The sequence below is a fragment of the Salminus brasiliensis genome, chromosome 20, assembly GCF_030463535.1.
Source record: "Salminus brasiliensis chromosome 20, fSalBra1.hap2, whole genome shotgun sequence".
Lineage (NCBI taxonomy): Eukaryota > Metazoa > Chordata > Actinopteri > Characiformes > Bryconidae > Salminus > Salminus brasiliensis.
In genome coordinates, this window is record NC_132897.1 from 29750222 (window position 1) to 29773607 (window position 23386).

The following is a 23386-nucleotide window of genomic DNA, read 5'->3' on the forward strand; positions in this document are numbered from 1 at the left end:
AAATTACATCACTGCCACAGATGGTCTTCCAGATAAGGATAAGTGAGAATGGAGGAGCTGCTAGCTCTTTTTTGGTCTCTCAAATTTCAGAATAAAAGTCCTGAGCCCAGACAACACTGTCAAAGTCCAGCACAATTATTTGTTTTAGTGGCAAATAAATAATTCAGTACCTTTATATCTGTGTTAATTTGTTATAGTTTATTGTACAAAGTTAGTAAAGTAATGTTTAAGTCAATCCTACCATAAATCTGGTAAGGTATGTTTTTTTTTAAATTATTTTTATTTAACGATATCGGATTGGGTATTGGCCGATACACAAGGTTTATGTATCAGTTTTAGATCTAAAAAGTTGGACTGGTGCATTCTTATCCTGAACACCTTCCTCTGTAAATGCATCCTGGATTGACTGAGAGATCTTATTCAGTTAGAATCAGTAACAGCATCTCCATCATCACCATACTGAGCACTGATGTCCCCCAAAGTTACAGTCCACTGCTGCTCACTCTACTGATTCTCAACTGCACTGCACAACACAGTTCAAATAACTTCAAGTTTGCTAAGGAACAACAAGTCAACATACAGAGGGGAGGTGTAGTGGCTGACAGATTGGTACAGAACTAACAACCCACCCCTTAATGTGGATAAACCAAAGAGATGGTTGTTAACTTCAGAAGCACCCATCACTTAACAGCAACAGTTCTGCTGTAGAATTTGTCAAGAGTTCCAATTTTCTACATTCACCTTGAAGAGAACCTCATCTGGTCATTAACCCAGAGACTAAGAAAAATAGGTGACAGTTTGGGTGGCTGTGCCTCCCAATAACATGTACTTTGTACAAATGTTAGAATCTTGGATCTTGGAATCTGCAGTTGTTTAGAAATGCTTACAAAAGGCATTCCTGACTTATAATCATCCTTCTCAGATATACACTGAACTCCTTGAACTTCCTTCTGTGTGTTGGTCAAGAGTGTTGTCAAAACCCTTTTTATGTGGGCACAAAGAAGCTACCAACTGTAGTTATTCATGTTCAGTAACAGACTTTAGAATGTCTTTGCAAGTTAAAAGACATTTTGAGCACCACTAAATTAATAATAAAAGTGGGTTATGTATATTTATATCACCTTGTGTTGAGTTCAGAAAAAAATTAAGTTTTTCTATTAAAGATTTGTACACTTATTCTTCTCTGCGAAAAGAACCGTTTAAAGAAATTAATTTAAAGCCAATCACATTCATGCCCATGACGAGTGTAGACTTTCAACCACAAATATGGTTATAGTAAAGGGTATTGTATTCTAGTAATTTAGTGACATTACTGCAGTGCTGAAATATTCTGGAGCGTGCTGATGTCAGTTTCCACCTGCAAAGCTCTGCCCAGTGCTATGAAGAGTGTTCTGTGCCTGTAGTGGCCTACCTGAACAGCTGATTTGTTTTTCTTTTCCTTGTTTTTTCTCTAAAAACATACATCATTTGCATTATGTGTGTATACAAAAGGAGTACTGAAGTGTGTGTGCCTGTGTGTTTGTTTATTCATTTCTTTATTTATATATTTTACATTCTCTGCCAAGCATGTTTCCCCAGGATTAAAGGTAGGTCAGTAACTGACCTTGCTTGCTCCAGGTAGCAGATGCAGCTTGACATAAGGATCAGCTAGTCCATTGGAATCCATTGGCTTTAAACCCTGGGAGAAAATAGAACATTGTTAGAATTTTGGCCTATACAAAAATGAAAATCTCTCACAGTATGCTAGTGCACAGAATTGCAGCATAGATTAATTATTGTAGAAACTAATCATTTTAGATTGCCAAGCATTGAAGTAAGCTATATGCTTCATACACTAAATGGACTTTCTTCTGAAATCAAGGGTATTAAAAAACAAGTTTATACTACTTTTGTTGGAGTAACTGTCTGTACTGTCTAAGGAGGCTCTTTATTGGATTTTTGGTGCATTACTGTGAAAACCTGATTGCATTCAGCGACAAGAGCATTAGTGAGTTCAGGATGTTGGATGATCACACCACACCTCACATCCCAACCCCAACGTATTTGGACAGAGCACCATTATTCCACAGAACACAGTTACACTGCTCCACAGCTCAATGCTGGGGAGCTTTACACCCATCTAACCCATGCCTAGTTCTAGCATGGTGTCACTAGGTTCATGTTTATCTGCTTCAGAGAGTCCTATTTGATTTGCAGTACTTCTCTACAGGGACTAGACAAGCTTTGTGTGCATTTCTACATCTGGGTCAGCAATGGGTGGAACTTAAAGGAGCTGAATGTATTAATTAAAAGGGGTGTTCACAAACATTTGGACATGTAAAAGTTTTTTGTAGTCAGCTAAGAGTCTTTCAGTTCTTGTTCTGTGAGATTCTGTCCTGCACATACTGGTCTTTCTGGGTTCATTCACAGAATTTAAATGATGGTTATGTCAGGGGACTGTAATGAGAGCCATGGCAAAGCCTACTGTAGATGCCATCTTCTCTATGTACAATGTGATGTTTGCTTCTGGAAAGTGCTGGTATTTAACTGTATTAACAGTATTTCTTCCCTCTAATTGGGTAATGTTCCTTTTGCCACTGCAACACAAGCCCATATGTGATCAACTTTCTTGGGGTGCCCAATCATTTGCATAAAGCTTCACTTCACTCTTAACCCCTTAACACTCCAAGGCTTATTACACACTAAATCATATTACTCATATTATAACAAAGAAAAAAAAAACAGGAAATTGCTGAAAATGTAAATCAGTTCCTCACGTAACTAATCACAGTACCATATTTTGACAAGGCGTGACCCAATCTTTGTATGCCAGTGTTTTACCTTAGCTCTGATAATGCTGCAGTTAAGACTGCTGTTCTCTTGTTCATACAGCAAGCTGAATTCAAGAGCTCCCAGAGTGGCTATAACAAAGACAGTTGAAACTCAGAAATGACATACAATCCAGATTGGAATAACATGCTGTCAGACAAGGTCTAAATACATGCAAACACCCATCTTTTTTACTCCTAAGCCTTTTATTTCAACATGTGTGTACTTTGTATTGCATAATGTATGCTATGCATAATATAAATCACATAGCAATTACTATGTGTTTTAAGAACTCATCAAATAATATGTGGCATTGCATGTAGTATGTTGTGTCCAAATCCCATATTTCAACTGACATCTCTTGATGAAGATGTTAATAAATTCTCAAAATATCTAATTGAAATTAAAAAGTAGGACATTTAGTATATTAGTATTTTAAGCTAAGACAAGTGGAATAAACGTAACTTAGAATTCGGAGTGGTGATTCCTTGGGGAAGACGTCCACCGGCTAAGTATGATCAGACAGAACTCATGAATGTGTCTCACATGTTCTGTATTTTATGAGACTTAACCTACCCCTTCTCAAAGCTTCCATATTGTAAACCACTGGCGTCTGTGACAATAAAGATGGGCATGATTCATACCTCACCAAAACATTGAAAAAAAACAAAAGCATAGTTTATGTTATATTGGCGATCTAGAGTTGGCTTCCAGAATATTGATTGCCATACTTTGGCAGGTACATACTGAGGTATCAAGGAGTATTATGGTAAAAATGCTTACACCGATAGAGGTCATTAAGATGTGTGATGTACCAAAGCAATACTGGTAACAAAACAGTCCAAAAGCTACAAGAAATAAATTATTAGACTTAATTTTAAATCTTGGCATCATAATTGATTAGTATTTATAGTATTAGTTTTATTACCTCAAGGCTAGACTATTTTTATTCACTATTGTCAGGATTTTCAAGCAGGAAACTTTAGCTTGTTCCAAATGCTGCAACCAGGATCCTTACTAAAACTTGACAATTGTATCATGTCAGCCTAGTTCTATCAGCAATGCACTGGATTCCAGTTAAATTCCAATTTTTTAATAACATTCTTTAATTGATGTATAAAGCCCTACGCAGTACTCCTGAGTAACTGCAAGATCTCAGTTTCTATTATGAACCATCACAATTACTTAGATCGCAGGGTGCTAGCTTCTTACTAGTTTCTAGAATCCAGAAGTCTTCAGCAGAGGGAAGAAGCCTTTTCTTGTAAAGACCCTCAACTCTGAAATTAACCTTCCAGATAATGTTCGAGACCCAGACGCAGTCTACGTTTAGACTGAAAACTCTTTTTTTAAAGTTTAGCTTTTGTTAATTAATGTTTCCCTTTATATAAAGGTTGCAGATCCAGAGGACTTTGGGAATTGTGGTAAACTAAGAGGCCGGTGCTGTTGTCCTGCTGCTTGCACACAATCACTAAGGTTTGTTCATGGTGGCGCAGACACCAGTGCTCCCATATCTGTATTACCTTCTGGCTCTATCCTTTTAATTAGGCACATGCTGCAAGTAATTTTGTGCAAAATGTTGTTGCTTCATCTTCTAACTGCTGTTTTTAACTAGCAAATATTTTGGTGTCACATACATTTGTATATCACAGGACCAACACTAGCTAAGTGCTAGTGATTGGATACATTTCAGAGTTTAAAGAACATAAGAGAAGTAGAAAAAGAGCCAAAGAGTACAAATGATCTTACTAGTTTCATCAGAATCATAGCTGTTAGCCTCATCTTCATCCTCCTCTGGAGGAGGGGCCTGGTGACGGGCTGGAGGGAGATTGTAGGAGGCAGGCTGCCTTCTCTCCTCTCTCTCTACAGATGGTGCTTTTTCCTGGAACCCAACAGTCAGGCAGGCTCCTCTCTCCACTTCCTGGACAGCAGTAGCTTTAAACAAATAAAGAGTTTTACTGTTCTAGTAACCTTAAGACAAGAAAAGGTTGACATTGTACAGAAACTCTCGGTGGTAAATGTCAAGTCTTACTCTGCTGGATTTGGGGGGCTGTAATTGTTGAAGGTGATCTGGAACTATAAACAGCAACAGTCTTTTTCAACACAACAGGACTGTCTGCCTCTGAGTAACAGGAACCACCAATGATGGCAGGTTTTGGAGCCACTGCTGGCTTGGGAGCAATAGCTGGACGTTCTATGTGCCCTGGAGCTGTAGTGTAAAGGACAATTAGCCTGGATACTTTCACATTGTAAATCTATAGAAATGGGACATGGGGTACATAACTAAATTTGATGTTTCATATATATATTTTTTTTTCAGGAGGAAATCTGTCACAATCTCCCATATTGTTTTCATGAAAAGGCTCTATGCACATCAGCAGCAGAAGATTTTGTGATGTAGGTTTTTTTTGGGAAAAGAAAAAATGTTTACTCATCCATGTAAAAATGTACAAATATAAAAATGTTTCATTTTCAGATGTCTCTTTTTTAGTAAAAAATACTCCCAGTTTACTTTATACCAGCTCCAGCTAAAGTTTTTGTAAGGGGTAGCTCTAGGGCAAGGCTCCGCCTGCCACCAGGGGGAGGCCCAGAGTCACACCAGCCAGTAATTAAGGCCAATGCAAAACACCTGGGAAAAGGCTATATAGGCACACAGAGACAGTTGCCCCACTGCTGGATCTTTTGACTTCTGGTTGAGTGTATGTGCCAGTCACTTTCTCGAGCAGAAGGTTGAGTGGGTGTCATTCTCCTTCGTGTGTTTCTCCCGAGTTTGTTTCCCTCTGTGTGAACCCCAAGTTTCCCCAGTAGTTCCCTGTATCTGTGCAGTGTGTGTGTCTGTGTGTGTGTGTGCGTGTTAGCACACATACACTCATTTAGCATGGGTTCAAATCCTGTTTTTTTCCAGCAGATTCTTTTCAGCTGCAGGGCCTGACAATTCTAGTAGCCCAACTCACTAGCCAGCAAACTCCTGAACCTCCCCAGGAGAAGGCTGCGACTGCCCAAGCAGCCGTGGTGCCTCGAGCTGAACCCTCTCTACCAGCCCCAGAGTGCTACGCTGGTGAACCAGGAGGCAGTAGAGGGTTCCTCCTTCAATGTTCACTGGCTTTCGAGCTGCAACCATCCCACTTTCCGTCAGAGCATGCTAAGGTGGCGTACATCGTCTCTCTCCTCACCGGTAGGGCATTAGCCTGGGCCACCCCGGTGTGGGAGCACCAACCCGACGTATGTGCCTCTGCGGCCCGGTTTGCGGCGGTGCTGTCTGCGGCGGTTCCCGCCTCCTGCACCTGCATCAAAGAAAAAGGTTGGTGGCTGATTACGCCATCGAATTCTGCACGCTATTGGCGGAGAGTGGATGGAATGCCAGCACTCTGACCTCAGCTTTCCACCATGGTCTCAGTGAGGAGCTCAAGGATGAGCTGGCCTACTGTGACCCTCCCACCTCCCTTGATCGTCTTATTGAGTTGGCCCAACGGGTTGATAACCGTCTCGAGGAGAGGCGAAGGATGCGGAATGCCAAAGCCTCTCGAGCTCCTCGTGGCCCACCTGCTGTCTCAGGCTCTTTTAGGGGGTTAGAAGAGCCTCCTGACGATGGTGTCCAGCCCATGCAGTTGGGGCACACTCGCCTGCCATGGCAGGAGTGCAAGGCCTGCATGTGCGAAGGCAGATGCCTCTGCTTGCCCCGAGCTCTTGGGAAAAGCCAAACGTCCGTCAGGGGAGGGGAGACCACTGACTGACCTGACACTTCTCCCTCGGGCCAGGGGGGTGTTCCTCAATGCCACACTAGCGTCGGGGTTGTGTGTCCCACCAAACCCACCCTCTTATGCTGCGAGTCGGTCCTCACACCGAGCAGATAGTGTTTTTCATTATCAGCGCTCCTGACTTGCAGTTGGTTCTGGGTTTCCCCTGGCTCCAGCGGCATAACCCCCAGTTGGACTGGATCTCGTTCTGTCTTGGCATGGGGGCCAGCTTGTCAGTCCTCCTGCCTCAAGGCCCCTAGGGATACTGCAGTTACCGACATCATTCCTGATGGGTTTGACTCCTCGCAAGTACCAAAAGAGTACTGGAACCTTCGGGAGGTGTTTAGCAAACGAAAGACCCCCACAGACCTTTTGACATTGCCATCAACCTCCTCCCTGGCACTAACCCCCCAGGGGTAGGCTGTTGTCCGCACCAGAACGTCAGGCAATGGAGAATTATGTCCAGGAGGCCCTGGCCTTGGGGTTCATCCGGCCGTCCACTTCCCCAGCTGGAGCCGGCTTCTTCTTTGTGGGGAAGAAGGATGGGGGTTTGAGACCCTGTATTGACTACAGGGGTGTCAACAAAATAACCATTAAACCGCTACCCACTGCCCCTCATGACCTCAGCCTTTGAGGCACTGCAGCAGGCCTCCATCTTCACCAAGCTGGAGTACCTCTTCATGCCATTTGGATTGATGAACGCACCCGTCGTCTTCCAGCACTACATTAACAAGGTCCTCAGGGAGGCATTGGACAGGTACATGTTCGTCTATTTAGATGATATCCTCATCTATAGTAGGTCCGTAGACGAACACGTCACCCACGTCCGCTGGGTTCTCCAGTTGCTCCTGGAGAACCACCTGTTCATGAAATCGGAGGAATCCCATTTCCATGCGCAGACAATCTCCTTTCTGGGCTTTGTTGTGTCCCACAACACAACGCCCTGGCCAGCCCTGGAGCATCCCTTTCTGGTCTGGACCGACCACAGGAACTTGGCCTACATAGAGCAGGCTAAACGTCTTAATCCGTGCCAGGCCAGGTGGGAATTGTTCTTCACTCGGTTTGATTTTATATTGTCATTCCGACCGGGCTCAAAGAACACCAAGCACGATGCTCTCTCTCGCCAGTGGGAGCCCCCTCCTCTATCAAACACACCCACAACTATAGTCCCCAAAACCCGGATTGTGGCGTCCATCTGATGGGGACTAGAGGACACAATCAATGCGGGCTCACTGCCACCAGGGGGAGGCCCAGAGTCACACCAGCCAGTAATTAAGGCCAACGCAAAACACCTGGGAAAAGGCTGTATAGGCACACAGAGCCAGTTGCCCCACTGCTGGATCTTTTGACTCTGTTCGTGTGTGTGTGCCAGTCACTTTTTTTCGAGCAGAAGGCTGAGTGGGTGTCACTCTCCTTCGTGTGTGTTTCTCCCGAGTTTGTTTCCCTCTGTGTGAACCCCAAGTTTCCCCTGTAGTTCCCTGTATCTGTGCAGTGTGTGTGTCTGTGTGTGTGTGTGCGTGTTAGCACACATACACTCGTTTAGCAGAGGAAGGCAGGAGCGTCTGCTTTCCTTTGTGTGTGTGTTTGTGTGTGTGTGCGTGTTTGCACACATACACTTGTTTAGCAGAGGAAGGCAGGAGTGTCTGCCTTCCCTGTAACCCAGTTCTCTAGTTTCTTTTGAGAGATCCTTTTGCCCTTAGTTACATTTTTTCCTTGAGTTTAAAGAGGCAGCCAGCATTCTCCCCTGGCGTCCTTTGTTTGTTTCCCGCCTTTTCTTCATGTTAGACATTTAACAAAAAAGCACCTTCATGACCAGCCATGGCCTGATCCCTTATTACTTAATGACAAAATAAGGAGATGTGGATTGGCTCAATGTGATTTGTATTGAAATTTGCATTTGGTAGCTGTTCATGGGAACACTCAAAGAGTTGTCAAGGCAAGTAAAGGGGGGTCATCATTAGACTAAAAAGATAAACCTATCATAGAGAGTGGCCAAATACTTTTTGCACATTCTTAAAAAGAAGGAATGATATGGCAAACTCAGCAAAAAAAAATTAATCCACAGAAGTTTAGATGATCATCTAAAGTAGATGATCGCAGAATTATTTCCAAGGTGAAGACAAACCCATTCACCATCAAGTCAAGTCAAGAACATTTTTGAGAAGGTACTATTATTAAGTATTATTGTCTTATTGACTTTATTCAAGAGATGCTAGAGACTGCTAGAAACCTTAAAAAACTGACAGATTAATTGGGCATGGAGAGGGAAAGAAAGGGTTCATGATCCGAAGCATAGCACGTCATGGTGGAGGCGCTGGTATGGCAAAGACATGTATAACTGCAAATTGACTGTTCACTGGTGTCTATTGATATGACTATTAGCAGAAGTAGCCGGATGAATTCTAATGTGTAAAGAGCTATACTTTCTGCTCATATTTAGTTGCAAACCTGATGTCAAAATAAAATAATGACCTGTCATTACATGTAAAGAATCTCAAGGAATGGAACTGATGTCCATAGGTTCCAGACTTCAGGCAGTGTTTGACTGCAAATGATATGCATCCAAAGATTAAAAACTCTCTATATTTACAATTATGTTTGTTTGTCCAATTACCTTTAACTGAAAATGGAGGGACTATGTGAAAAAATGGGTGCAATTCCCTAAAGCTAAAGATTGTCAAAATCATTGTCATTTTCAAAATACATACATATTGTATATAGAGAAGCCACCCAGGTGCTTGTTTAGTCTCTTGTCATTTCAAGACTTGACTACTGCAACTCCCTTCTGGCTGGTCTTCCTATGCGCAGCATCAGGCTCTTGCAATTGATCCAGAATGCAGCGGCACGGGTTGTCTTCAGTGTTTCAGGCCATGTAACTCACTGGTTCCTGTAGTTGCCGGCATCAGATATAAAACTGGCCCCTCCATACTTGATGGCAATTATCAAAAGTCAATCTCTACCAAGAGCCCTTCGTGTACGGCTCAGCTTGACCCACCATCCTTTAAGATCCATGGAAGATAAGCATCACGACTTTTTTCTGTCCTGGCCAAATGGTGATGGAACGAACTTCCCCTGGGTGTCGCTTGCTGTCTTCAAACACAGACTGAAGACCCTCCTCTCCCAAGAGTACTTAATCAAAGTGTAGTGTATTTTGAGTATTGTGGTATCCATACTTCATACCTCTGTATTTAGTAACAGTATCTAAGCACAGACGTATATTTGGATCTTTTGGATCCTTGCCTATATAAAATAGCTAAGGATATTTTCTAAGAAAACAGTGAGGTCACTCTGGATAAGAGCGTCTGCTAAATGCCTAAAATGTAAATGTATAAGCCTGTTACCTGTGGACTGCATTTCTGGATCACCTGCCTGATTCTCCACCAAATCTAAGAGATAATAAGAACAGCTGACAGATAACACAGAATTGTCAAGTAGACATGATTACATAAACTAGATAGATAATATACTCACAACCACAATGTCATCATCCGTCAATACAAATCAATACATTTCCTATCTAGTCAAACACATTCATCAAATCAAACCAGGCTTATCCAAGTTGTGAAATAACATAAATTAGTCTAAAGTTACTCTTAGTTTAAAGCTTCAGTGGTAGCCAATTGAACCTAAATATAACACATATTTTTGTAGTTAGTTACCACAGCAGGGGTGTCTTATCCATAAAAGGCTGGTCTGGCTGCAGGTTTTTATTCTAAACTTGCAGCACACATGACTGCTTGGTTCAGTCTTCGAACTGATCAAGTGAGTAACTAAAGTATGTAATAAATCTGCATCTACAACATCCCATTTGCAGATAAGATTGATGATATCTGTACTATAGTACAGTACAGAAAAGTCACTGTTTGTTATTAAATGTCCTCTTTCTTTTACATCTATCTAGTATTTATATAATTTTTTTAGGGATGTTGTTGTCAAACTGATTCACTGGAAAACTTTTCCTTTCTTTTTATTGAACTGATTTTGAAAACTGACAAATTTCATACCCTGATAAAATTTAATAATTGGTTACCTTTAGTCTGTGCTTGTGGCTGGGCAGCAGCTACAGATGCATCAAGTACAGTCTGGTTTTCAGGAGCCAGCTGTAAATTAGGATCTTTGGATTTGGATATGGGCATTGGTGAAGGCAGAAATTGTTTAGGGAGGCCCTTAAAAAACCAAGCCCCAGATCGCTTCCATACCTTTGAAAAAATGGAAAAATAGCCAATGTCTTACATTAATTAAAAGCATGGCAACATTTTTTTGCTTAGTATGTTCACTACATAACTATGAGTCAGCTTGAAAGCTTGGACGGAAGAGTTTCTTTAGAGACCACTTATGTTTGTCATAACTTTCTCGGCTTTATCCTTTTTGTCTTATTCATCAACATTCCCTCACCTCTCGCTGTTCGCTGCAGATCTTGCAGAGCCATACAGACCGTGGACGGCTGTTACTCTGCACACCACATTTGGTGCACATGTTCTAGAGAAGGACACAGATTTTACTGAGACACATTGTTACAGAATATTCCAAGCAATGTTTAATCTTTTATTCAGATTTACTTGTTTTTTCATTCTGTTCATTATCTTTGCACATGTTAGTCTGCTCCAACCCCTGTTTGTAAACCTTTAGCTGTTTAATTATTTCCAGGTTAGGTCCATTTATAATCTCAACATAAAGTCTTATTCAGCACAACTCATTTGAACATAGCAGATACATTACATGATAAATGGACTAATACAATTATCCACATTTACTTAAATATTCAATAAAATCATTTTACCTTTAAAGTTAAATAGAGCCTTCTCCTGTAAAGTTATTTGTTTTGGACACCTATGATGAAAACACTATAGTAGAGATGCTATTAAAATTCCTCAAATTTCCAATGGTTCCTGTTCCTGTTGCCTTCTGCTCAGCATTAATGTTTTCAATATTTATTATTATGTAGTGTTTTACATTTTCATTCCTATATAAGCTAAACAATGTCTTACCTATTTTCCTTGTTTAGTTGTTCAATACTATAATACAAAAGTTTGTGCAAATACTGGCTGGGTTAGAGAAAAGTATTGCATTTGGCAACACATACCTAAGGCTTTCACATTAGGATAACAATGCTTGCCTTTTTACAGTCTTCACAGACCACAGACTTGATCCCTAGGGCACCTAATTGCTCCCCACACAACAAGCAGCGAGACACGCCATCTCCACATACTGTCTTCTTCATATTATCCAAACGATTCATCAGACGTCTACAATGTACAGAAGAGGAGAAAACATAATTTGCTAATTTAAGCATGATCATAAATGTTACCTAGAACATCTGTTTTCAAAATAAAAACATTACAAGAACTCTTGAAATACCAAATAACAGTAGTTTTTGTACTTATGTACAGTATATTACTGAATGTAGTAGGTATCTATGGAGAAAATAACCACATAACCTATTATTTTCATCTTAATATCTGTCAATATGAACCCACCCTTTCATATCTTACCCAATCCTTTCCTGCTCCATAACTTCCATCTTCTCGGCTCGAGCAATTACACTGTTAATAATCTCCTTCTCCTCATCAGTCAGCTCTGGACTAGGGCCAGGCCCAGGCTGTGAGTGGATACCCCTTGTGCCCATCATTGCGTCTGTCATGATGACCAAACCAGTGGAATCTCTAAAGCTTTTTAAACAAAGTAAATGGAAACATTCACTGTCAAATCTACATAATATCAGGTAGACAATGTATTTTAATGCCAAAGAACACATAATGTGTGAATTCTGTGCCAGTGTACTGAGAACTGTGTTTGAGGTTCTGCAATAAGAATGCCAGTAGTAACTTAATTTAGATACTTACCAAGCAGGGGTGAGTTACTTTTTTCCCCCAAAACTGTAAAAGTATAATGTTAACTCAAAAATTAACCTACTCATTATTTTCAAAAGCTACGGTCACACAGCAGGTAAAGTGTCACAAATCCACTCCCCACCACACACACACATCTTAGCACCCACCTAGGATACCATAGCAACTACTTACTAACACCTTAGCAACCAGCTGGGATATTGTAGCAACAGTCTATTTACATCATAGCAACCACCTAGCAACCACTTTTCAATACATTTGCAACAACCTAGGATAACATAGCAACGACCTAGCAACACCTTAGCAACCACCTGGGATACCATAGCAATAGCCTAGCATCACCATAGAAACCACATAGCAACTATTTATTAACATCTTGGCAACTATCTTCAAATCAAATCAAATATATTTGTTTTTTAAACAGTCTTTATCACAAGGCTGCTTTACAGGAATCAGTAAGAGGAGAAGAGACAAAATATATAAAACTTAAAACCCCCTGTGAGGAAGCCAAAGGTGACAGTGTCAAGGAAAAACTCTCACAGAGCTGGTCAGAATTATTTATAAATGATTATATCATTATTATACCACCAAGATTGTTCTACTGCTCACTTGTGCTCATATCTTATAATATTATTAATATATATATAAATTATATTATATATTAATTATATATACAATAACATATATTACAATTATAGTAGATGGTAAGAATAATAAAATTAATGATGTTAATAGTGGTAGTTATAATAATAATAACAGTGGCAGATAATTAGTCTATGTCAATTTTAAAACAGTCGTTAGGAAGGTGCAAGGGACCCAAGCAGTCACCCTTCCAACAGGACAGGCCTGATAGCTGGACAGTCATTAACTCGGAGAAGGTCCGTTCCAAGTGTAGAGTGCTGTAACCTTTGTTTTATAGTTTTGTACTGGGTTTGAAAAACATGTATGGTAGTCTGAGTTTTTAAGCTTTCATTTGGAACATGTATAGTAATATTGTATAAAATAATAAAATAATAATAGCACATAATTTAATATTATTAATACAATTTATTCAAGAGGAAAGGAGATCAACAAATCATTATTTTATATGCAAAAAAATCAATGAAATGTGTGTTTAAGCATTGCTTTCTCCTTAAGGCTATTTCTCCTTTTCTGACATATTCTACAGTTGAAAGACAGCATGTATAGAAGACAAAAGAAAGATAAAAAAAAAGACAGATAGTATAGTATATAGTATAAATAGTATATTTTATAGTATATGTCTTTTCCAAGCCAATTTGGGTGACAGAAGGGTGATATTCCAAAGAAGTCTTGATTTCAGTTTACTTTCTATATATAGTGTCTATGAAGAGAAGAATCCCTTGCCCCAGACAAACTCAAACCTTTTTTTGATATTTTAAAGCTTCAGAACCTTGCATATGGTCAACCTAAAGGTTTATCCTCTGTGCACATTCTAATGTTACTGGCAAGATCAAGCACCATGCTCTCTCAACTTTGCATATTGTGTCCCTGTCACAGTACTTAAAGCAATTTAATGTCAACTGCAAGATCAATCATATATGCAAAGACATCACTTGTTTCTGTGAGGCTATAAACTAAATACATGAGAACTGATAACTGTAGGGACTTGGGGGTAGGCTGTCTACAGAATAATAATAATAAAGAAAGTAAGTTCATTTCTGCACTCAGCGTCTCCTGAATGTTTCCTCTCTGGACATACGATTTGAAATTTACAACAAAACAACACAATGAAAATCATAGGTATTCCATACTGTGTTGCAATGTGGGATTTTTATAGTGCATAAAAAATTCTTCATGCATAATAAATTCTTCACTATGTTTTTGGACACCTCTGCTAAATGGCTGAACTGCAAAGCAGTGCACTCTATAGTGAATAGGACAGTATTTCACACACATCTTTGAATTTCTTAAATCTTCAAATGTTTTGTGACTATCATTGAGATTCATAGGCATGACAACCAGATTTAATATGGAGTTAGGAGCAAATAGTGCTGTGGTACTGTTTTCTCATTCATAAATGGGATTTACCCAGTTTACTGTGTGCCACTGCCGTGCTTTTTCATCATGTGCATATTCCATTAGCTGTTCATCACATATCACCACTAGGGCTGCAATAACTACATTATCAATAACAACATTATCAATGACTGTGAGAAATGTTGGATTTCTCTGTATTTTGGTCTTTCGGTTCACGGAAACTATTCTACAAAACACTCTTGACAACATATTTTTTAAAAATGTTTTTAAAATGCTGACAACACTTGTTGCGTTTGGCTGACAACACAATATTTCCTTTATCAATACAGGTAAAATAAGTTGAATATCAATGTAAAGTTATTGTAGAACCATCCTACTGCCATACCATTGCTTGGTCTGTAGTAAACTCTTTAAAACTAAACTCTGTATCGTTCTTTTATTGTTGTGTGTATTTAACATTTATGTAACATTCTGAGGACAGTGTAGAAGATATGTAGCTATGCCCTGAAAGAAAGTCTTTTTTTGTTTGTTGAAAAAACAATTGGTGTACCAATCTCTTTAATACAACAGTGATGCACTCTGTATTTTTTTTTATTGTTGCCACAACTGTAACAACAGTACTTCTTTTTTTTTCTTTTTGGAATATATGCCAATGATTATTGATGTCCTTAATGTGGTATGACCATTTTAGGACCCAAATAAGTGCTGAACGATGATCAGGAATATGTATTATCCAAATACATTCATGTATAAATTTAAACTGCCTTAATTCTATTTACCAAAAAGATACAGCATGCAATAAAGTAGTTTCAGCAAAAGCCCATGTTTTTCAGACAGGGTTCTGGAGTGGTTTACTATGTCCAATGTTTCTGAAATTCACATTCTCTTCCCTACTACAGATAAAAAACATCACTCAGTTCTTTTTAATTATTGATACCCCTCCTGCCTCCCTCACAGCCCCAAAGGATTGCCTTATACCCTGTACATATACAGTGTTTTTGGCTCTTACTTTAAGACACTGCACTGCACTTTGAATATTGGTTCATTTGCCACGCATACAAAGCAGAATTAAGTGCAAAAAGGGTTGGAATGAGAATACAAGCTAGAATGCGAATGTCAAGATTGATTGGAAGGGTTGTGGACACAAGCAACACACAGACATGGGTGGGGCTTTTTGACTTGATTAATACAATCAATGTTAATTATTTAGACTGTAATGCTACAGTAAATAACCATAAACTAATGCGAGCCTTGCTGAGAATAAACCATTTTTCAATAATCTTTTTCAAGATAAAAAATACAAAAATAATAATAATAATAATAATTGAAAAACAGCAACAGTGATGCAACAAACATAAAAATGTAATATAACAGATTTGTCACAATGACCACAATTCAGCGAGTTATCGTTTTTTAGGTCAACAATGGAACATTAGACGTGCTTTTACAAAATGAAGAAAATTATTACATGCAGAGGGGATGAAGAATGTTCCATCTACAAGTCGGTAAACGCAATCTTTATAATGTGTTTGAAAAACAGTCTTTATATAATGAATAGAGTACATAATTCTTAGCACGATAAGTAAGTGTGGGTGAGGGGTCTCACTCCACTGTGTGGAAAAAAGCTAGCTAAATGAGTGTGCAATTCTGGTGTGAGACAAACAACATGTAACTGGAATGTTGCAGTGACTGTTTTAATGTGAAGTAAAGCTGAAATATAAAAAATGTAGGTTCAAGGTATGTTAAGGCTCCAGCTAAGCATTTAAAGCTTATTGGCTTATTGTAGCCAATAAGCACCTAGTTTTTTCATGTAACCAGGGTTTTGTAAGAATTTTATGCACAGTAGTTTAATGTATTTTCACAATTCATTGGATCCAGCTCTTTTAGCTAGTAACAGCTAATATATAGCTAATGACTTTGTATTTAGAAATGGCAGGGGGCTCCACTATCATGTAGCAAGTTAGATTGTGTTTACTGAACCCAATTCCCACACCGGAGACTTTAGCCTGTAATGGAGGACAGCCAAGAGCGAGAAGGAAGGTTCTGCTAGCTCTTTTTTGGTCTCACTGACTTTAAATTTCAGGATAAAAGTGTTGTCTGAGCTCAGACAACACTGTGCCAAGGTCCAGCACAATTATTTATTTTAGTGCCAAATAAACAATTCCGCAGATTTATATCTATATTAATTTGTTGTAGAAAGTACAGAAATGTACTTAGTAAATTATTACTAAGTAAGTAAAGTAAAGTCTATCCTAATGCCTTAAGTCTTTCCCATATGGCAGGTTTATGGTTTATTAATTCAACAATGGTATCGGATCGGGTATTAGCCTACACACAAGGTTTATGTATCGGAACTGACAGAAAAAGTCAGATTGTTGCAACCCTAGTCTCAACTGAAGTCAGTGTTTTATCTGTGATTACCAGCATTTGTTTTTTGTTTTTAAAGAAGGGTGGGAGGTTAGCGGAGCATGTAAAGGTCCCACTTTGAATCCAGAAGATACACATTAGCCCTACTCTATGTGGTCAGACCACTCCGTCGTACACACTGAGAACCATCTGCCCAACCATCTGTCCAGGGCACAGGACCTCTGTTATAAATCATTATAAAACAATATAAAGGAAGAGCAATGAGTCATACTGGTCAAAAAAAAACTTTGAGAGAAATCAGGCCTGATCCTTAGAGTAAATTTTAGACCATTTTAGACCAGGCATTGTAAATTACAGTTCTGGAGTGTTCTCTCCAATACAGTTCTCTCCAATACTGTAACTGATGTACCCTGGTTTATTCCTTAAAACCCCACTCCTATCTTGGCAATGTTCAAAAGATTCAGTGGAAGAGAAACAACAGTGGAAGAGGAAATTTTTTTTATCAAATTCATAATTAACAAATTACTTTTCAAAATAAGATATAAGTGGCATGTGCCACAAACAAGTTATGTGGCACATAACTACTATGGCATATATTCATTAATATACATGCTACAGATATATTAAATTAACTATATGCAGTAAAGCTGCATTTAACTGCAAGTGTGTTTCCCCTTAAATGTTTTTAAAAAATACACCCTTTTCTCTCAGATAGTAACAAGGGGTCATTAAATCACATAGCCACAGAGCAACATTCATCTCAAGAAGAGGAATAAGATTCTCTTGTGTGTTTGTACTGTGTAGATTGTTAGAAAACTAACTCTACCAACCTACTCTACTCAACCAACAGTGACATTCCATCACTTATTCATCATTGTCCAAATAATTGATATGACATATGGTTGTTGATTATTCATGTGGTTCTTGTGAAGAGAAAAATAAGTGTGCAGTATATACAATATATTCTGTAGGTGTTTACTTTACATTTTTACATGTAATGTGTACATGTAATGTAACATTTTAGCAAAGGTATTTCTGCTAAAAATCTTGCAGAAGATTGCAGGTTCTGGCACAGCTGCAGCTAACTAGCTCGAGTGCATTTACAATTATTATTTGTTAACTGTTACAGCAACAACAACAACAACATAAAGGCTTTCTGTTTATTTCTGCTTAAGAGTATATTCTTGTGCATTCATTATGAAAGTAATGTTATCATATTTTTATTGTAAGAATATTTCTTCTTCTTTGGCAGCTGCCTCCAGTAATTTTTTTGGGTTTGCATGCTAAAACTGCCTTCTTCAAATCCCAACAAAGATTTTCAAAAGGCAGAGGTGCGGCCAAGTATTTTGGGCCTTATGAAAAGATATTACACTGGGCCCCATACAAGCACATAAATTATCACCTAACTTTGTTTGACAACAGCATTGTAAAACCAGTTAAACCATTTATACAATAGTCAGACACTTCACAATTAGCTACAGTTAACATGCTAATCTCCTAATGTAAAACAGACAGTCACTAATCTACATTGCAAACACGATGCCATGTGCGTATGTGTTACAAAAAAAAGAAAAAGAAAACAAACAAAAACAAACACAACCCGAGTTTTTAAAACACTAGTTACCAGCAAAACTAGCATTTGCTATGTTTCGATGCTAACATTGGACATTGGACATTTCTGTGAAAGTATTAAATAATTAACATTAGCCTATATCACTATGGACATTTGATGACATACAATTGCCCTTTTCTTTGTCTTGTCTTTGTTTTCTTTCTTTGCATTTCTGGTAAACAGATTTTTATCTGTTTTAAGGGCAGATTAAACAATTTAATATAAATAAATGGGGGAGGCAAATCAGGCAATGCAGAGGCATATGTCTGCTTTCGTTTTGCCAAAGAATAAAAAAAGCATTTTAAATAAAACATTCTATGAATGTTAAAAGTTCAATAATTATATATTTTATATTCAAAAAGTTTTTAGTAGAACATAAATTGTTTAGTATAATAATACATTTTGTAGGGCCGCAGTCAGTCACAGGTTTCTTAGAATTCTCCTAACTTTCCTCCCCCATATGAGGCCCCTGTCTATGGAGTTTGAGTTAAATGACTGTGTCAAGAATAGTCTTCCAGGACTTCTTCTGAAACCAAGCCTTCATGGAGCTTGGAATTATTGCCCTGTTGGAGGCTTTCTTCTAGGATTTCCTGATACCTTGTTTGAATCCATCTTGCCCTGCACACACTGCAGGTTTCTAATGCCAGAGAAAATAAGCAGGTATGCTTCATTCGTTATCCTTCAGACATACAACTGATTTATAGGCCCAAAAAGTTCAAGTTTTGTTTAATGGCTTCACAGAACAAAATCTCCAAACTGTGGCTTAATTACATGGTTTTGAGCATACCGAAGCCTTTTTTCCTCATGCTTTTGGGTAAGTAGAGGTGTACGGGCATGTAGACCTTTAGTGGTTAGTATGCGCCTTACTGTACAAACTAAAACCATAGTGCTGCCACAAACTACTGCTGCAGGTCTTTTGTAGTCACTCGAGGGTTTTTGACCAGGGTTTTTGGAGTAAGCACTTTATGTAAGCTGTGCTGAGCTATTTAAAGTATTCTTGTTTTATTGGTTTATTGCAAACAACTAAAAGTTTATAAATTTTGCTAATAAACCTAATTAATAAATAAATATTTACAATATAATTTACAATAAGGGTCGAATCCTTTTAATTGCAACTATATATCCTGCCACATCTAATAATCTAAAAGCATCTATCCATCCATCTTCTTATGCTCTTCTTCCTGGTCAGGGTCGCAAGGGTCCGGACTCTACCCTGATCCATTGGGTGTAAGGCAGAAATACCCTTAGTAGTTGCAAATATGTCTAAATAGTTTCATCTCCAATTATCAGCAGAGGATGAGAATAAGTGACAGGAAACTCGCTGTTCTTAAAACTTGCCCCAACCCAAACTGCACACAATATAGACAAAGGTACTGGAATACTTGCTGTTTCATTGTTTTTTTTCTGAAGTCAAGGGAATTCAAAAAAGAATGATTCTGTCCAGGGAATGTATTCTACTAGATTTTGGAGCATAGCTGTAAAGATTTCGAAGCATGATGTTGAATGATCACCTCCCCACCTCTTCCCCAACTCAGCCCAAAAGTATTGGATGGTGCACTATCATTTTGGAGAACACAGTTCCACAGCTTTATACCCATTTAGCCCATGCTCGGTACTAGGCATGGTGCCAATAGGCTCATGTTTCTACGCTCCAGAGAGTCCTATTCTATTGCCAATATTTCTACAGGGACTTGACAAGCTGTGTGTGTGCTTTTGCACATCTGTGTTAGCAATGTGTGCAACTCAAAGTTGCTGAATCCATTCATTAGAAGGGATATCCATAAACATTTGGACACATAGTGTATATTATGACTGGATAATTATTTTGATCACTTGACCTGAATTAATTTTTCCCTCCTCCAGACTTCCCTCATCAGTTCAATGCAAGCAGTTACATGCTCTGTGCATTGTGACACCAGTGAGGCTTTCGGTCATGGAATTGACAAACACTTGTTACATTAATTTCATCAAATTATCAAAAGATATTGTATAACTTTATTTAATCTTAGACTGGTCTGACTTTGTTGTAGAATTCCTGACAAAATGATGGTTCGTATTTGGCTGTTCTTGGTCATGCTGAGTAAACCCAATAGACTTTCTGACGATACACATGACATTTTGTGCTGATATGAAGCAATCAAATGAAGTTAGCAGTGAGGTAAGTGTTCCATTTTACATTTCTATTTATGCTGCCATGAATCTGAGATTCTGCAAGGTAAACTTCACAGCGAGAAGATATTATAAAAAATAAGCCTATTAAAGAATTACCATCTATTTGTTTGCCATGACCAGTACCAGGAGTATAAATCATTCTCCAAAGAGCACTGTCAGATGTTACAGATTCCAAAAAATGTTTTAAAAGTTTCCAAAACAATGCTGAAATTCCCCTACCATGCCAACAAGTAAATAATAAATAACACCAAAATTGTTTCCTCAGCACATAAACAAGGAGGTTCGTATTTGGCTGTTCTTGGTCATGCTGAGTAAACCCAATAGACTTTCTGACGATACACATGACATTTTGTGCTGATATGAAGCAATCAAATGAAGTTAGCAGTGAGGTAAGTGTTCCATTTTACATTTCTATTTATGCTGCCATGAATCTGAGATTCTGCAAGGTAAACTTCACAGCAAGAAGATATTATAAAAAATAAGCCTATTAAAGAATTACCATCTATTTGTTTGCCATGACCAGTACCAGAAGTATAAATCATTCTCCAAAGAGCACTGTCAGATGTTACAGATTCCAAAAAATGTTTTAAAAGTTTCCAAAACAATGCTGAAATTCCCCTACCATGCCAACAAGTAAATAATAAATAACACCAAAATTGTTTCCTCAGCACATAAACAAGGAGCCACATTTATAAACACATATAAACTCATTATTCATATGAAAACATAAAAATAAATAAAATATTCTTTTTTTTTAATCACACTGACGTTATTATTAGGGATTTTGAAAAAATGTGCTTAGATTACCACATTTCCAACAGTCAGGCAGAAAAAAAGAATTTTAACTCCTGTTAAGGAAACAGACTAAAGCTGTTTGAAGCTTTTGGTAAGTACCTCTCTATGTATTCCACCCGTAATTAAAGGCAGAGTTGGTGGGGTGACCTAGATAATATTTGAATGGTGTACATCAATGATTCAGATTCCTCAGTTTTGATAAGAAATTACATATTCTACATCTTTTACACATCTTTGAAATGCACAAAAATATTGTTTGTGGTGGAATTCATAATGAATTATAAATGTCTCTCCAGTAATACTGATGACAGTTGACAAACAACAGGTTTTGAAAATTAATTATAAAATTCTTTGTAAGTGAGCACACACAGAACCTGACCCTATTATAAGAGATAAGATAAGATAGTCCTTTGTTTATGGTTCACTTGTTGGACAATTCAAAAGAGAATGGATGAATGTTTTAAAGCTTGTTTCTGATTTACTGAGATGTTTTAAAAAGGTTAATTGAAAGAAATATTGTAGAGTCTATTTAAACATGATTTTCATTTTAGTTATAGTCGCCAACTGTATTTCTAATTACTTTCCTCATTATTTGTGTGCATTTGAAATAATGAAAAGGTCTGCAAGTACTGCACAGAAGAAGAGGGTAAAAGTAAGTGTATCATGTTTAACATCAAGAAGGTGAGTCAATCTATCAATGTTGGATGAATATTTTTTCAGCTAAAGTACTTTGCCATGGTAAAGCACATGCCTGAACATGCCAAACTAGCCAAATATGTTATTGCGCATTTCCTTTTGAGGCAGCTTTAAAATCAATCGTTCCAGCTATATTAACACTCATATTCTGCACCCAACAGGGAAGTATGTGTACCGATACTCCTCTAGTCAGAGACGCCTCCCTTGTGCCAAGGAATTAGTACAGAGCAAATGTGCTGTCTTGAAAGCGTTCCCGTTTCCTAACGTCCATGTTTAATCTGTAACAGCCAAATTCCATTATCGATTTATGTCAACCAATGTCATTTTATATGAATGCGAACTGCGTTTTGTAGCGTACAGCATGACTGGCCAGAGGCGTTGACATGACTGGTAAGAAAGCTCATTTAAAGAACTGATCTTGTCTTTTGAAAGGGCAGAAAAGCGAAACATACATTTTAAATATGAATTATTTGTTTAACACCAGACAAGAACACTAAAGACAATAAAGACACGAAGCAATGCGCCTAGCAGCATCTTACAGTCCATTCATACGGTTGATCCTGTTCCCTTTATGTTCATGCATGTTTGATGACAGTATTCTGTTGCCATTCTATTTAGCAAATTGGCTTTTCGCATAAATAGGTTAATCGGAATAAAGGATCTGAATGAAAGAACTACATTAATTGTTAAATGGCTAAAGAGTGTACATGGGGACGGTTTTCATCATTTGTCGAAGACGCAAACGAATGTCTCTGCTGTAGGCAATATTTGTCAATTTCTCTCTATCACGCATATCGTACACATATTATGCTGATGTTGATACTATGTGTAAGAAAAGAACAAAGTAAATGGTTTGATATGCTTACCTGGCGTCCTTGCCCACTCGCGGGAGATGATGTCTGCAAATGCGGACTAAATCAGCGTAGAGACAGCGAAGAGTCGACGACTGCGCATTCAACGGCTATAACTGAGGGCGTTTATAGCTTTGGGGGAGTGCTCCTGATTGTCACCATTCCGCAGAAAGAAACCGCATAAACCTTTCCAGAGCTTGCCACGGGCGCTCCTTAAGCTTTGCGTGGGACACTCCTCAAGTAGCATACTGTACGGCGTGCCCTTGATACTTTGCTTTGGAAACCCCGCCACTGATACGAGAGAAATGGATGAATGGAGAGAGATGGGGAAAACGTTATTTTTACAAACCCCGTTTTCTTCATGTAATTATTTGTGCTTCATTTTTTGACAAAACCAAAGATCTGCTAACTTAAATTGCAGAAGTGATTAGACTTTGACAGAGACAATAGACCTTAACAATAGATCTTTCTTGTCTGCAGACATTTGTAGAGAAAAAAATATAG

General features: G+C 38.4%; 1 protein-coding gene across 1 annotated transcript in view; it reads right to left on the minus strand.

Moving 5' to 3' along the window:
• Nucleotides 1-23106, minus strand: part of rph3ab (rabphilin 3A homolog (mouse), b) — a 36932-nt gene extending 13826 nt beyond the window's left edge. The window contains exons 1-9 of the mRNA XM_072664526.1: nt 22898-23106; nt 12035-12211; nt 11659-11788; nt 10938-11021; nt 10573-10741; nt 9884-9928; nt 4555-4740; nt 2821-2900; nt 1604-1678 (exon numbers count right to left, since the gene is read on the minus strand). Of these exons, the coding sequence (XP_072520627.1) occupies nt 1604-1678; nt 2821-2900; nt 4555-4740; nt 9884-9928; nt 10573-10741; nt 10938-11021; nt 11659-11788; nt 12035-12183 (918 nt within the window). The 5' untranslated portion in view covers nt 12184-12211; nt 22898-23106. The remainder of the gene's footprint in view (nt 1-1603; nt 1679-2820; nt 2901-4554; nt 4741-9883; nt 9929-10572; nt 10742-10937; nt 11022-11658; nt 11789-12034; nt 12212-22897) is intronic.
• Nucleotides 23107-23386: the final 280 nt, after the last annotated feature.